The sequence below is a fragment of the Mytilus californianus genome, unplaced genomic scaffold, assembly GCF_021869535.1.
Source record: "Mytilus californianus isolate M0D057914Y unplaced genomic scaffold, xbMytCali1.0.p SCAF_36, whole genome shotgun sequence".
NCBI classification, from domain to species: Eukaryota; Metazoa; Mollusca; class Bivalvia; order Mytilida; family Mytilidae; genus Mytilus; species Mytilus californianus.
Window position 1 is genome coordinate 1,894,150 of NW_026262686.1, and position 15,499 is coordinate 1,909,648.

Sequence of the window (15,499 nt, forward strand, 5' to 3'; positions counted from 1 at the left end):
AAGAGTTAGCAATAGTGTCATTTCTAGCTTCTATTGGACACATATAGGTTCATTGAAAATATAAACAGTGGCAAGAGTTAGCAATAGTGTCATTTCTAGCTTCTATTGGACACATATAGGTTCATTGAAAATATAAACAGTGGCAAGAGTTAGCAATAATGTCATTTCTAGCTTCTATTGGACACATATAGGTTCATTGAAAATATAAACAGTGGCAAGAGTTAGCAATAGTGTAATTTCTAGCTTCTATTGGACACATATAGGTTCATTGAAAATATAAACAGTGGCAAGAGTTAGCAATAGTGTCATTTCTAGCTTCTATTGGCCACATAGGTTCACTGAAAATATAAACAGTGGCAAGAGTTAGCAATAGTGTCATTTCTAGCTTCTATTGGACACATATAGGTTCACTGAAAATATAAACAGTGGCAAGAGTTAGCAATAGTGTCATTTCTAGCTTCTATTGGACACATATAGGTTCACTGAAAATATAAACAGTGGCAAGAGTTAGCAATAGTGTCATTTCTAGCTTCTATTGGCCACATAGGTTCACTGAAAATATAAACAGTGGCAAGAGTTAGCAATAGTGTAATTCCTATCTTCTATTAGCCACTTTATCATAAAATATTCAAAATGCTCTATAACCAAAAGGTGCCAATGTTAATAGTGAATCCTAACTTTCTTGATCAGTGATGGCGGCCAAAGTAAATTATTCTAAAACTGGACCAAAATTGACATTATTACACAAACTGTGCATAATTAAGGGATCAAGACTTTGTTATTTATTATGTGAGGTGCCAAAAAGAAGTAATTTAGTATTATTACTAATATCACAACTACTTGTGAATTTATAGTATTTTGGCCTGCTTTAAAAAAACATTAAATTATCAATGCCAATTTTAGCCCTTCATGAACCTAATCCTTTAGAGCATACTACATGTAATATAAAGAAAGATAATCCAAATGTTTTCACAAATATTTGCTAGAGTTTATTTTTTGTTACAAAAAAGTTTGGTTTGTCTGTACAAAGGATCAAAATGTCAAAGAAACCAGAATTTGGAGTAAAAGTCTAAAATTGTCTAAACCTGTGGCTGAAAGATTAAATACAATCTCTATATACAGAGTACATGAGTACAAACATTAAAGCTCAAAACGTGGCTGAAGGATTAAATACAATCTCTTTACTCTGAGTACATGAGTACAAACCTTAAAGCTCCAACCGTGGCTAAAGGATCAAATACAATCTCTTTACATGGGGTTCATGAGTACATAACTTAAAGCTCCAACTGTGGCTGAAGGATTAAATACAATCTCTATACATGGGGTTCATGAGTACATAACTTAAAGCTCCAACTGTGGCTGAAGTATTAAATACATTCTCTATACACTGAGTACATGAGTACATAACTTAAAACTCCAACCGTGGCTGAAGGATTAAATACAATCTCTATACATGGGGTTCATGAGTACATAACTTAAATTCCAACCGTGGCTGAAGGATTAAATACAATCTCTATACACTGAGTGCATGAGTACATACTTTAAATCTCTTACCGTGACTGAAGGATTAAATACAATCTCTATACACTGAGTGCATGAGTACATACTTTAAAGCTCCAACCGTGGCTGAAGGATTAAATACAATCTCTATACATGGGGTTCATGAGTACATAACTTAAAATTCATACCGTGGCTGAAGGATTAAATACAATCTCTATACACTGAGTGCAAGAGTACATACTTTAAAGCTCTTACCGTGACTGAAGGATTAAATACAATCTCTATACATGGGGTACATGAGTACATAACTTAAAGCTCCAACCGTGGCTGAAGAATTAAATACAATCTCTTTACACTGAGTGCATGAGTACATACTTTAAAGCTCTTACTGTGACTGAAGGATTAAAAACAATCTCTATATATTGAGTACATGATATAAAAAAGAAGATGTGGTATGATTGCCAATGAGACAACTCTCCACTAGAGACCAAATGACACAGAAATTAAGTACATACCTTAAAGTTCCAACTGTGGCTGAAGGATTAAAAACAATCTCTATACACTGAGTACATGAGTATATAACTTAAAGCTCCAACAGTAGCTGAAGGATTAAATACAATCTCTATACACTGAGAACATGAGTACATACCTTAAAGCTCCAACCGTGGCTGAAGGATTAAATACAATCTCTATACACTGAGTACATGAGTACATACCTTAAAGCTCCATCCATGGCTGAAGGATTAAATACAGTCTCTATACACTGAGTACATGAGTACATACCTTTAAGCTCTAACCGTGGCTGAAGGATTAAATACAATCTCTATACACAAGAGTACATGAGTACATACCCCAAAGCTCCAACCGTGGCTGAAGGATTAAATACAATCTGTATACACTGAGTACATGAGTACATACCTCAAAGCTCCAACGGTGGCTGAAGGATTGAATACAATCTCTATACACTGAGTACATGAGTACATACCTCAAAGCTCCAACCGTGGCTGAAAGGATTAAATACAATCTCTATACACTGAGTACATGAGTACATACCTCAAAGCTCCAACCGTGGCTGAAGGATTAAATACAATCTCTGCACCATTAATACCATACATCATCCAATTCAAGGGATGATGTCGTCCATAACAAATGTTTATACCAATTTTACCTGTAAACAATCAAAATCATACATAATTTTTCATGTTAAAAATACAAATCATATATAATTTTACCTGTAAACAATTACAAATTGTACATAATTCAACCTGTAAACAATTACAAATTGTAGATAATTTTACTTGTCATTTCTTATAAACAATTACAAATTGTGTATTATTTTACCTGTTGCTAATGAAAGTAAATCCAGTGAAGGGTTTTGGATACATAACATTTATAAAGTGATAGTGTTTGAGACCTGCATTGCAATGTGGTATGGGACAAAAACGCTACATTAGGCTTAAATTAAAATATTGTTTGTTTGCAGTTTACCGACCGACCCTCGAAAATCCGCCCGACTGTGAAAATTTTATTGCTTTTAATTTGAAGAAATTATTTTTTATTTTTCTATTGACACAATCCGGAACTTCTGGTCGTTTCTGGAATTGATTTAAAGTCTGGGTCGATTACACGTTTCAAGTTCGGTTTTTCTTACCTTCTTGTCATGCGTATATGGGACCGTTTAATAATAAAGCACATGGAGATTGTTTACAGGTATCGATGAAGACATGGAGGAGTACTTTGCGCTGTCGTTTTCTGTCAATTTTAAAACAAATAACAACCAAAAAAGTTTAATAGTAAACTGTTTTTACAGATTCAGACAGATATCATTGATGATTTGAGAACGCATGATGCAGCGGATATTCATAAAACCGACACGATAACCATTTCAATCTCAAACAGATCAGGTACAGAATCTCTTGAGCCTGACTTTATGGAACCAATATCAGTGGTTAAAAAAATTTGACAGCAGCCTGAAGTATGCCATAGTTTCTATAAAACGTTGTGAAGACAACAAGGATGAAACCACTTCTCCATGACTTCATGGATACCTGTAAACACGCCAGGAAGGGCGCATTTGAAATTTATAATCGATAGACAATGCCAAATCTATAAGAAGCCACAGAAACTACACAAAGATGTAAAGAAAATGATTAGTTGGCTTGTAAAAATAAATATACTTTCTCTATGTTAAATCTATCTTCTATTGCAATGAGTATGCTCCTTTAGGATAAGGGGAGCTACCCTACTCATTGCAATTCTTCTCCCTCTTACAATATTAAATATACCCAAACAGTGTGGCTTGTGTGAATTGAATTAAAACATGTCCTTAGGAGCTATGCTGCCAATTTTTTATGCAGTCAAAACATTTCAGTACAGACCATTTACTTTTAAAGGAGTGCTATTGATTTCACCCTGAAGTCTAAGATTTTTTTGGTTTTAATTAAAGCCTGATCACATCAAAATATCTTTCAAAATATAACCTTATTACATATAATTAAATATTGTTAGATTTATGAAAACAGTCCGATGTCAAATATATTTTTTCAAGTTTCCTTTTTTTTTTAATTGAGAAAGATTCAATGGTTAATTTTTTTTATTGATAACACTCTTACATTGTCTTATGAATCTTTGATATCTACATTTTCCTAATGAAAATACTCTACTCATGAAAACTTTCTAGTAAAGAAGCATATGTCAGTGAACAATTTCTTTAAAACAATTCTAGTCATTCCTTGTTTATAAGATCTTATAAGTGTTCCAGTACTAGTATTTAATAATGTCATAAATTGGATAATCACACCATGTTTATATAGTTTCAATTTTGGTTGAAAAGTTTTTATCTGAAAATGCCTTATCGTGTACTTGGCTGGGGGACTATGGTAAGAACCAAGTAACGAGTCTACAAATAAACTGTACTTCACACTTTACTTCTTTTAATTTTTAATACAAGGCCATGCTACTGCACTGGCAGACGACAACTAACTTAATAATTAATAGCTAAAAACATGTTTCACCTTTTCCGACATAAGAGATAAATTGTGTGAGGCAGTCCCGATAACCAGAAGACCCAAAATAGGAATATAACAGCCTGTTCATTTCATGTTGGTTTTCAGTGTTTGTTGTTTTAAAAAAAAATTCTTCACAATAAACTTGGTTTGTGTAACTGCTTGTTTAAACTTCATTTTGGCTGATAAAATAAAATATTTTTCCTACCTACCGACCCTTCAGTCTGAAGGTACAGTCGGAAAACTGCAAACAAACATATTTTTAAGGTTGGCCTTATAAAAGATGACATTTTGAATTTCAGATCTGAACATTGTTAAAACACAAAATTGATCTAAAACAGTAGAGAGAGCTGAAAGAAGTAAGAAGCCTGAAGTGAACTTTTTAGGGTTAGCAATTTAGATATTCATCACTTCTAAGGGGCCACAATTGTTTTATTATACCAATCTGACAGTGGGAAGGCCATTAAACCATCAAAAAAGATTTGTATACTATAGTAAATGATTGTAGGAACACTTGCATTGGAAAATTATTTTGTGTCCAAGAATTTCTCCTATGTCATGTATGTATAACAAAGTTAGACTTGTTCTGTAAAATATTGATGGCCCTGAAAAGGACTTCTTATGAGAGATATCCTCTGCACTAGATGAATTCCAAGCCTTGTTCATTGTTGTTTGATCTTGTTTTCTCGTCACTTTATTGACTTTTAACCTGGCCTTTGCCCTTTTGTTTACATACACTGTGACATCATTTTGATGGGAGATAACTTTTGTACAAATAAAGAAGCTCAAAAGGTAATGTGAATAATAGTCTTATTCAATGCATGGTGTAAATTTTTAGAGTTATTCATCCTTCCTTGCATTTTAATGAAAATTAACTGAATTATTCCCTCTCACTTGATAATGTGTTATTGTTTAACATATATGTAAGGTATAATAATGATAATAACTGCAGTATTTAGAGTCAAACACTATTCTTGCAGTATCAAGAGTACGTTTAACTTACCGAACTGTGTATCAAATACTTTATGTCCAGTATTGCCCTCCATATAATAGGTTGACTGAAAAATAAATAATCAATACAAGTATTTATATACATAATAAATAAATGAATAAAATAAATGTCAGCTTTAGCCCTCACCTAGTAATTTTATTTATCTTATTAGGGGATCTAAATCATAAATGAAGGTCAAGGTCATCCATTTGGTATTGACCTCCTTCGTTTCTAAAAATGATGCATCAAGTGCTAGCAAACTCCAAACAATTGGGTAAGGGTATAATTGATTAGTAGATAAATACTTAATTTATCTCAAAATATAAATTGAATTATTGTTAATTCAGTTAGTCAAGTTAAAGTACATTTCCTGTTTTATAATGATACTTGCTTGTGCTAACTTATAATGTTTAACAATTTCTTGTGTTATAATGTTTAATAATTTCTTGTGCTAACTTATTATGTTCAATAATTTCTTGTGCTAACTTATAATGTTTAACAATTTCTTGTGCTAACTTATGTTTAATAATTTCTTGTGCTAACTTATAATGTTTATTATTAGTCGTCCCACTATCTATATCACTCTGCTCAGCTCTTAATAAAACAACATATCACAGCTTTGTGATGTCATATACATTGACCTGGCATTAACAACTTTGACCTGGACATATCAACAACGTCATAATGTATAAACCGACGTTAATAAGTTTGACCCGAACTTATCAAGACATCTCCCGGGTTGCTGGTGAAACAAAGAAAACACTTATTTCTTTCATGCAAAATACGCAAATACAACCTAATTAATCGATTATCTGGTCATCTGCATATTGGTATTGTAAAATATAAGCTGCTCGACACAATATGAAGCCTTTTTGAACTCGTTCGCTGCCCTCACTCGACAAAAAGCTTCATATTGTGACTCGCAGCTGATATTTTCAGTATCAATATGCAGACAACCTGATAATCGGTACATAATTTCATGTGCTAACTTATAATATTTAATAATTTCATGGGCTAACTTATAATGTTTAATAATTTCTTTGGCTAACTTATAATGTTTAAGCACAACAAAGTCTTGTGCTAACTTATCATGTTCAATCACAATAAAATCTTGTGCTAACTTATCATGTTTAATCACAATAAAATCTTGTGCTAACTTATCATGTTTAATCACAATAAAATCTTGTGCTAACTTATCATGTTTAATCACAATAAAATCTTGTGCTAACTTATCATGTTTAATCACAATAAAATCTTGTGGTAATGTTTAATCATAATAAATTCTATTGCTGACTTATTTAATATGTTTAATCATAATAAATTCTATTGGTAACTTATTATGTTTAATCATGATAAACCCTTGTACTAACTGATTATGTTTACTTCTTATTAAAGTTTAATTGGATTGTTTTCTGACCTCATTAAAGTCTCCTACTCTTGGTATATGATTTTTCCTAGACTTCCCTAAGTACTGCCCTGTGTTAGAGATCACCACTGAAATGGAAAAACAAGTACTTTATGTATACATATTGTAAAATGCTCACCATCTAAGAGGATAGAATTCTCAAGAGAGGGGAGATAATTACCTTTTTGTTCTACCTCCATGATTAGCATTTCAGAATAAATAACTTCAAAGACAGGGGAGATAATTACCTGTTAGTTCTATGATTACCATCTCAGAGGAAACTAGACATCATTGAGATGGGAGCTATGTCTGTGGGCCCCGCTGACCTTGAACTTTGACCTAGGAAGTTGTACAAACATTATGACACATCCTCTGGTGTTGGTTAATATACATGTCAAGTATAAAGTATAAAATCATAACGGTTCTCTAGATATAGAGCGGACACAATTTGTTACGGACTGACGGACGGACAGACTGATCACTATAGGGCGACCCGCCTAGGTGGGGCCATAATAACTTTCAAGACAGGAGAGATAATTACCTTTTCATTCTACAACCATGATCACCATCTAAGAGGAAATAACTTTCAAGACATTGCTGACAAGGGAGATAATTACTTGTTTGTTCTACCACCATGATCACCATCTTAGAGGAAACAACTTTCAAGACAGGGGAGATAATTACATGTTAGTTTTACCACCATGATCACAATCTCAGAGGAAATATCTTTCAAGACAAGGGAGATAATTATCTGTTAGTTTTACCACCATGATCACTATCTAAGAGGATAGAACTTTCAAGACAGGGGAGATAATCATATGTTAGTTTTACCACCATGATCACAATCTCAGAGGAAATAACTTTCAAGACAAGGGAGATAATTGTCTGTTAGTTTTATCACCATGATCACTATCTAAGAGGATAGAACTCTCAAGACAGGGGAGACAATTACCTGTTCGTTCTACTACCATATGATAAGCATCTCAGAGGAAATAACTTTCAAGACAGGGGAGATAATTACCTGTTAGTTCTACAACCATGATCAGCATCTAAGAGGATAGAACTCTCAAAACAGGGGAGATAATTACCTGTTCGTTCTACCGCCATGTTTAGCATCTCAGAGGAAATAACTTTCCAGACAGGGGAGATAATTATCTGGTTATTTCTACAACCAAGATCAGCATCTTAGAGGATAGAACTCTCAAAACAGGGGAGATAATTACCTGGTTGTTCTACCACCATGATAAGCATCTCAGAGGAAATAACTTATTTGATTTGAACTATCATTGAGTTTGTCAACCAGCCTCTGAATTAAACAACACTTTTTTTTTCTAAGGACTAAGGTGGTATAAAAATTTTCTTGAAAGTGATAATTAGTGCACCTGATCCAGATTTTTATCATTCTGACATACTGGCAGAGGAGTACAACTCAAAAGTTCCTAACTAGCTTTGCACTTGTTTTCAATCTCTCTATTAATCAGGAGATGAAAACGTGATCACAGGAAAAATTTTGATTGGCTAATGATCACTGATTATGATTGTTTCCTTTGAGAAAAGTTTAAAATGGGGAACAAAACAAAAAATTTGAGTGAAGATTTTCACAAATCAGGTTTTAGGGCTATTTTCACAATCAGGATTTTGTAATCAGGACAAGAGGTTTATATATATATCGTGTAGTGCATGCCATAGTCCTATAAGTTGGCAGGTATGAAGATGAAAAGGAAGAAGAGAAAGACAACAATTTTCTATAAAAAAAATGTGACAAGCCAAAGATGTGTATTACCTGCTGTGTTAGCTAAAATGTCTCCATGATCAGCATCACACTCCAGTATAGGGGACACTATAACCATGTTGTATTTACCTGCTGTGTTAGCTAGAATATCTCCATGATCAGCATCAGGCTCCAGTATAGGGGACACTATAACCATGTTGTATTTACCTGCTGTGTTAGCTAAAATGTCTCCATGATCAGCATCACGCTCCAGTATAGGGGAAACTATAACCATGTTGTATTACCTGCTGTGTTAGCTAGAATATCTCCATGATCAGCATCACGCTCCAGTATAGGGGACTCTATAACCATGTTGTATTACCTGCTGTGTTAGCTAGAATATCTCCATGATCAGCATCACGCTCCAGTATAGGGGACACTATAACCATGTTGTATTACCTGCTGTGTTAGCTAGAATATCTCCATGATCATCATCACGCTCCAGTATAGGGGACACTATAACCATGATAACCATGTTGTATTTACCTGCTGTGTTAGCTAGAATATCTCCATGATCAGCATCACGCTCCAGTATAGGGGACATTATAACCATGTTGTATTTACCTGCTGGGTTAGCTAGAATATCTCCATGATCAGCATCACGCTCCAGTATAGGGGACACTATAACCATGTTCTATTTACCTGCTGTGTTAGCTAGAATGTCTCCATGATCAGCATCACGCTCCAGTATAGGGGACACTATAACCATGTTGTATTTACCTGCTGTGTTAGCTAGAATATCTCCATGATCAGCATCACGCTCCAGTATAGGGGACACTATAACCATGTTGTATTACCTGCTGTGTTAGCTAGAATATCTCCATGATCAGCATCAGGCTCCAGTATAGGGGACACTATAACCATGTTGTATTTACCTGCTGTGTTAGCTAGAATATCTCCATGATCAGCATCACGCTCCAGTATAGGGGACACTATAACCATGTTGTATTTACCTGCTGTGTTATCTAGAATATCTCCATGATCAGCATCACGCTTCAGTATAGGGGACATTATAACCATGTTGTATTACCTGCTGTGTTAGCTAGAATATCTCCATGATCAGCATCACGCTCCAGTATAGGGGACACTATAACCATGTTGTATTTACCTGCTGTGTTAGCTAGAATATCTCCATGATCAGCATCACGCTCCAGTATAGGGGACACTATAACCATGTTGTATTTACCTGCTGTGTTAGCTAGAATATCTCCATGATCAGCATCACGCTCCAGTATAGGGGACACTATAACCATGTTGTATTTACCTGCTGTGTTATCTAGAATATCTCCATGATCAGCATCACGCTTCAGTATAGGGGACATTATAACCATGTTGTATTACCTGCTGTGTTAGCTAGAATATCTCCATGATCAGCATCACGCTCCAGTATAGGGGACACTATAACCATGTTGTATTTACCTGCTGTATTAGCTAGAATATCTCCATGATCAGCATCACGCTCCAGTATAGGGGACACTATAACCATATTGTATTTCTTTGCCAGCTGAAAAAAGTTTTAATAATATATATTGACTATTTACATGTATGGTTTTGAAAACAAAAGGAAGATTCTTAACTAAAATCTCATCAAAGGGCAAGAAACTTCCTCAAGTTGAAAGACAATAGAAGTCTGTTTATCGATCTGGTTTTTTTAAGGCAACTTCAATGATGTTGGTTAACATTTGTTCTCACATAACTTGACTAAGAAAAAACTTTCTCAGTTCGGTTGCTTGAGTTATTATCATGCAAAAAAATCAAAGCAAAATTTAAGAAATAAACATTAATAAATTTATACCTAGAAATTATTTATAAAAGATCAAACTAGAGAATAAAAAACATACAATATTACATAGGATGGCCTGTCATGGTTGACAATTTAAGAAGTATTAGACATGTTGGTTGTTGCTTTACTTCCCTAGACACTTATTTACATTTTGTAGGTCATCAGATCTTAAAATGAACTCAGGCATAAAATTCCTCATCAGTAACAAAGATGAAAGCTTAATCAAAGCCACTCAGCTGTAAAATAAGTGATAAGTACCGTCCATCTAATGGCACAAGGTCAGAATATCTTCCAAAGATGCATTTGCACACTAAATTAAATAGCTGTTGGTCTTCAACCTGGTTTTGGAGGCAGCCACAATAGCAGAAGTAAATACTCCGAAAATCCCCGTAATTTTGGTTGAGACAAAGAATAAACTGTTGACACAGAGATGTGTCTCGCCTGTTGTCAAAAATTTGAAAAAATGTGAATCTGATGGACAGCAACATTGCTTATTAATTCAAAGTCGCTGGACCATGACCTAGAGTCAGGGCCTCAAAATTGTTGTCAAATTGATATAAACTGATAGTAATGCAACTTTACAGAAAGTATCATTACCTATCACAAGTAGTTCCTATCAAACTGACTTAAGCAGAAAACTTAACAATTGTTGATGCCACTGCCGCTGGCAAAGCAACACCTATGCCTCGCATTTCGTGAATTTCGTCGCTGACGATACAAAAACTCTAATGATTACTGAAAATTTAGGATTTATCTGCTATTCAGATTTTTTAGTTTATATCATGTTTATGAAGAAAGTAGATAATTTATACCTCCTGTCACATTTTATGTGGAAGGGGGAGATAATTCACACATCTTGTAACATTTTATTTGGAAGGGGGGAGATAATTCACACCTCTTGTAACATTTTATGTGGAAGGGGAGACAATTCATACCTATTGTGACATCTTTTTTGGGAAAGGAATGTTGAAGGGGGAGATAATTCATACCTATGGTGATATCTTTTTGGGGAAGGGAGATAATTCACACCTCTTGTAACATTTTTGTGTGGAAGAGGAAGATAATTCATACCTATGGTGATATCTTTTTGGGGAAGGGAGATAATTCATACCTCTTGTAACAATTTTGTTGTAGCTCCATCTTCTGCTGATTCAGCAAATTCACACCATGGGTGTTTCTCACGTGTACAGAAGGCAAATGGCATTGCTGTAAAATAAATGTGTGATTTTAATTTCCCAACAGCTTACTTTTGGTAAAAACTTGTCATAAATCAAAAAATTTCTGACACTTATCTTTTGGCAATAAAATATTCAAGTAGTTATATATATTCAAGCCATGGTAAGAAAACATTCAAAAATATATATGCCAATAATACTTTTTCACTTCAACTCTTATTGAGCAATTTCGCAAGGTTCTTGTACAATGTATTATCATTTTTGTATTTTGATATAAGTTGGATTATATTTTGCATTTTGTAATTAATAGTAATACATAAAAGTTGATTACCCTGCTCATGTAAAGAAAAACTCCATAGAAAAGTTTAACACTGTCTCTTGCCAAATTCAACATACATTTAAAAACATGGTGAATATTGGTAGCACCTAAGACAAAGTATTGTCCTCTGTTTCACTACAAAAGCACAAAACAAGTTTTTTTCTATTTCTAGACATGCTGAATAGTTAATTTTGCTCAACATTTTATTGTTCAAATTAGCATTCCCAGGATAGGGTATGACATCATAATACTAACAAAACTGAAAATAACGGGACATTTCTTAACCTTTTACTTGACACAGTTATCTACCCTGATTTTTTCAACTTACTCCATGCTTCTTGTAAACAAATGACATTGACACCACATAAACTGGCCATCTCTATAATCTCTGATATTCTGTTGTGTAGAGATTCAACCTGAAACAGAAACCAGGACAATAGAAACACAACTTATAAACTTGCCATTTCTCTTCATATGTATCTAATATATACTGTTATGTTAAGATTCATATACTGTTATGTTAAGATTCAATCTCTTACAGAAATCAGATAGCATCAAAAACATAAAAAGGTAATAGGCAAACTTACACCACATACATAGTGCTCAGTGTTAACACCACATACATAGCGCTCAGTGTTAACACCACATACATAGTGCTCAGTGCTAACACCACATACATAGTGCTCAGTGCTAACACCACATATATAGTGTTCAGTGCTAACACCACATATATAGTGTTCAGTGCTAACACCACATATATAGTGCTCAGTGTTAACACCACATATATAGTGCTCAGTGCTAACACCACATATACAGTGCTCAGTGTTAACACCACATACATAGTGCTCAGTGTTAACACCACATACATAGTGCTCAGTGCTAACACCACATATACAGTGCTCAGTGTTAACACCACATACATAGTGCTCAGTGCTAACACCACATATATAGTGCTCAGTCCTAACACCACATATATAGTGCTCAGTGCTAACACCACATATATAGTGCTCAGTGCTAACACCACATATATAGTGCTCAGTGTTAACACCACATATATAGTGCTCAGTGCTAACACCACATATATAGTGCTCAGTGTTAATACCACATATATAGTGCTCAGTGTTAACACCACATATATAGTGCTCAGTGCTAACACCACATATATAGTGCTCAGTACTAACACCACATATATAGTGTTCAGTGTTAACACCACATATATAATGCTCAGTCCTAACACCACATATATAGTGCTCAGTGTTAATACCACATATATAGTGCTCTGTGCTAACACCACATATATAGTGCTCTGTGCTAACACCACATATATAGTGCTCAGTGCTAACACCACATATATAGTGCTCAGTGATAACACCACATATATAGTGCTCAGTGTTAACACCACATATATAGTGCTCCGTGCTAACACCACATATATAGTGCTCCGTGCTAACACCACATAGATAGTGCTCCGTGCTTACACCACATATATAGTGCTCAGTGCTAACACCACATATATAGTGCTCAGTGCTAACACCATTCACACTTTATTTTCTGCTGTTTGCAAAAGCTCGCAATTTGATACCCTTGCTCCCTATACACACTTGAAAAGAATAATCTAATATGCAACTGCAAAGTCCATGTTTGGTACATAGAAATAATGAGTAAAAAGTAAAATAGGAATTGCCAATAAATGCCATATGTCATGTCGAAATATTACCTGTTTTGATACAGACTTTGTGGTAGGCAGTTCATGGTTTAAATCTTACGTGTTTTGATACAGGCTCTGTAGTAGGCATTTTATGGATCTAACCTTCAGTCAGGGGTGCTACTTGTACAAGTAATTTTTATTTACTTGAAGAAGTAAGTATTAATATACTTATATAAGTAAATTTGTAGGATACTTATACAAGTGTATTTTATTTAATTTACTTGTATAGGTAAAAAAAAATGGGCTTAGTTATGTCCCTTAGACATTCAGATTTTTTTACTTATACAAGTAAAAAAGTCAGCCTATCTTCTTTTCTTGAATTCTTAGGACTTCTTTGCTCTAATAGAATTTTTGATTGTCTGTCCTTTGCAGATGTCTTTACTAATCATTTAAGTGTAATTTCATGGACAATGAAAATCTTATTTGTCTTTTATCTTCAGAACACTGCTCATTTACAAGCCCCCAAGGGGCAATTTTTGAAGGCCTTGTGCAATTACTTAAGATCTTTGCTCAATCAGTTTCTTTGTTGAATTAATGAGATGAAACATTGAACTCTAATCAAACATTATGAGCTAACCTGAGAAAAATTGTTAAAGTCATGTTTATACATCTCAAAACTTGAGAATTTTTGTAGGATTGTAAAAAAAAATTACTTATACAAGTAAATTTTTGAGAAAATTAAGGGGAGATTATTCAAACATAATTAACTTCTATAAGTAGATTTTATTTACTTCTTCAAGTAAATAAAGATTACTTGTACAAGTAGTACCCCTGACTGACCCTACCTGTTTTGATACAGACTCTGTAGTAGGCAGTTCATGGATCTAACCTTACCTGTTTTGATACAGACTCTGTAGTAGGCAGTTCATGGATCTAACCTTACCTGTTTTGATACAGACTCTGTAGTAGGCAGTTCATGGATCTAACCTTACCTGTTTTGATATAGACTCTGTAGAAGGCAGTTCATGGATCTAACCTACACTGTTTTGATACAGATTTTGTAGTAGGCAGTTCGTGGATCTAACCTTACCTGTTTTGGTACAGGCTCTGTAGTAGGCACAATAATCTGATTTTGTATAGCACCAATTCTGACTACTCTTGGTGGACGGAGAGATTCTTTTTCTGCAGTAAAACAACTGCCTTTTACTTCAAACTGTCTTTTATCTGCCAAATCTCTGGCCTCCTTTGGAAACTCTAGTTGTCTGTGTAAAACATTAACAAAATTAATTTGGTTTTGACCCTATAACATGTATAAGGGTTTTCAACATGTTCAAGATAGACAGTCAGGGGACTTATTGAAATAAGTGATTTTAAATCACTTATTTCAGTAGCAAATTCAAAGTTTTGTCACAAACACATGCAAATTGTGATTTTGTAGTTTTACCAAAATTTTAAACACATAGGTTTAGATAATATCATTTCATTAGTAAAATTGAAAAAAATAAACTTTTTGCTTCTTTTAAGCAGCAAGGTTTATGCCTTTGATGCAATCATTAAGCTGCAAATTCTATTTTAGTTAAAGAAATGCTATAAAAATGGCTTTACATAATGAACAATGAACTGATACTTTCTTAACAGATTTTTCCCAGCATTGTGAGTATTTTTCCTGTAAAATTCAAGGTTTCATCTTATAGATTATGTAATAAAATTCTACTGTTCGCCATCAAAATTTCACTGTTCGGGGGTGTTGAAATTAGTCAGTCAAGGGTGTAACTTGAATAAGTTATTAGAGAAAAATAACATACATGTGTTATTACGGGTACTTTCTCTTAATCTGTAGTAACATATGTTTGTTATCAGTTAAATGTACCATAAAATTTTTTATTTTCAGTGGGTACTTGG

At 34.1% G+C, this 15,499-nt stretch overlaps 1 protein-coding gene across 2 annotated transcripts in view; it reads right to left on the bottom strand.

The window, feature by feature from the left end:
- The window catches only part of LOC127736785 (beta-ureidopropionase-like), a 34,528-nt gene that overhangs the window by 16,747 nt on the left and 2,282 nt on the right, over window positions 1-15,499 (bottom strand). For both annotated transcript variants that reach the window (XM_052247384.1, XM_052247383.1), the window contains exons 2-8: window positions 14,688-14,859; window positions 12,278-12,365; window positions 11,567-11,661; window positions 10,092-10,176; window positions 6,914-6,990; window positions 5,509-5,563; window positions 2,554-2,668 (exon numbers count right to left, since the gene is read on the bottom strand). In XM_052247384.1, the coding sequence (XP_052103344.1) occupies window positions 2,554-2,668; window positions 5,509-5,563; window positions 6,914-6,990; window positions 10,092-10,176; window positions 11,567-11,661; window positions 12,278-12,365; window positions 14,688-14,859 (687 nt within the window). The remainder of the gene's footprint in view (window positions 1-2,553; window positions 2,669-5,508; window positions 5,564-6,913; window positions 6,991-10,091; window positions 10,177-11,566; window positions 11,662-12,277; window positions 12,366-14,687; window positions 14,860-15,499) is intronic.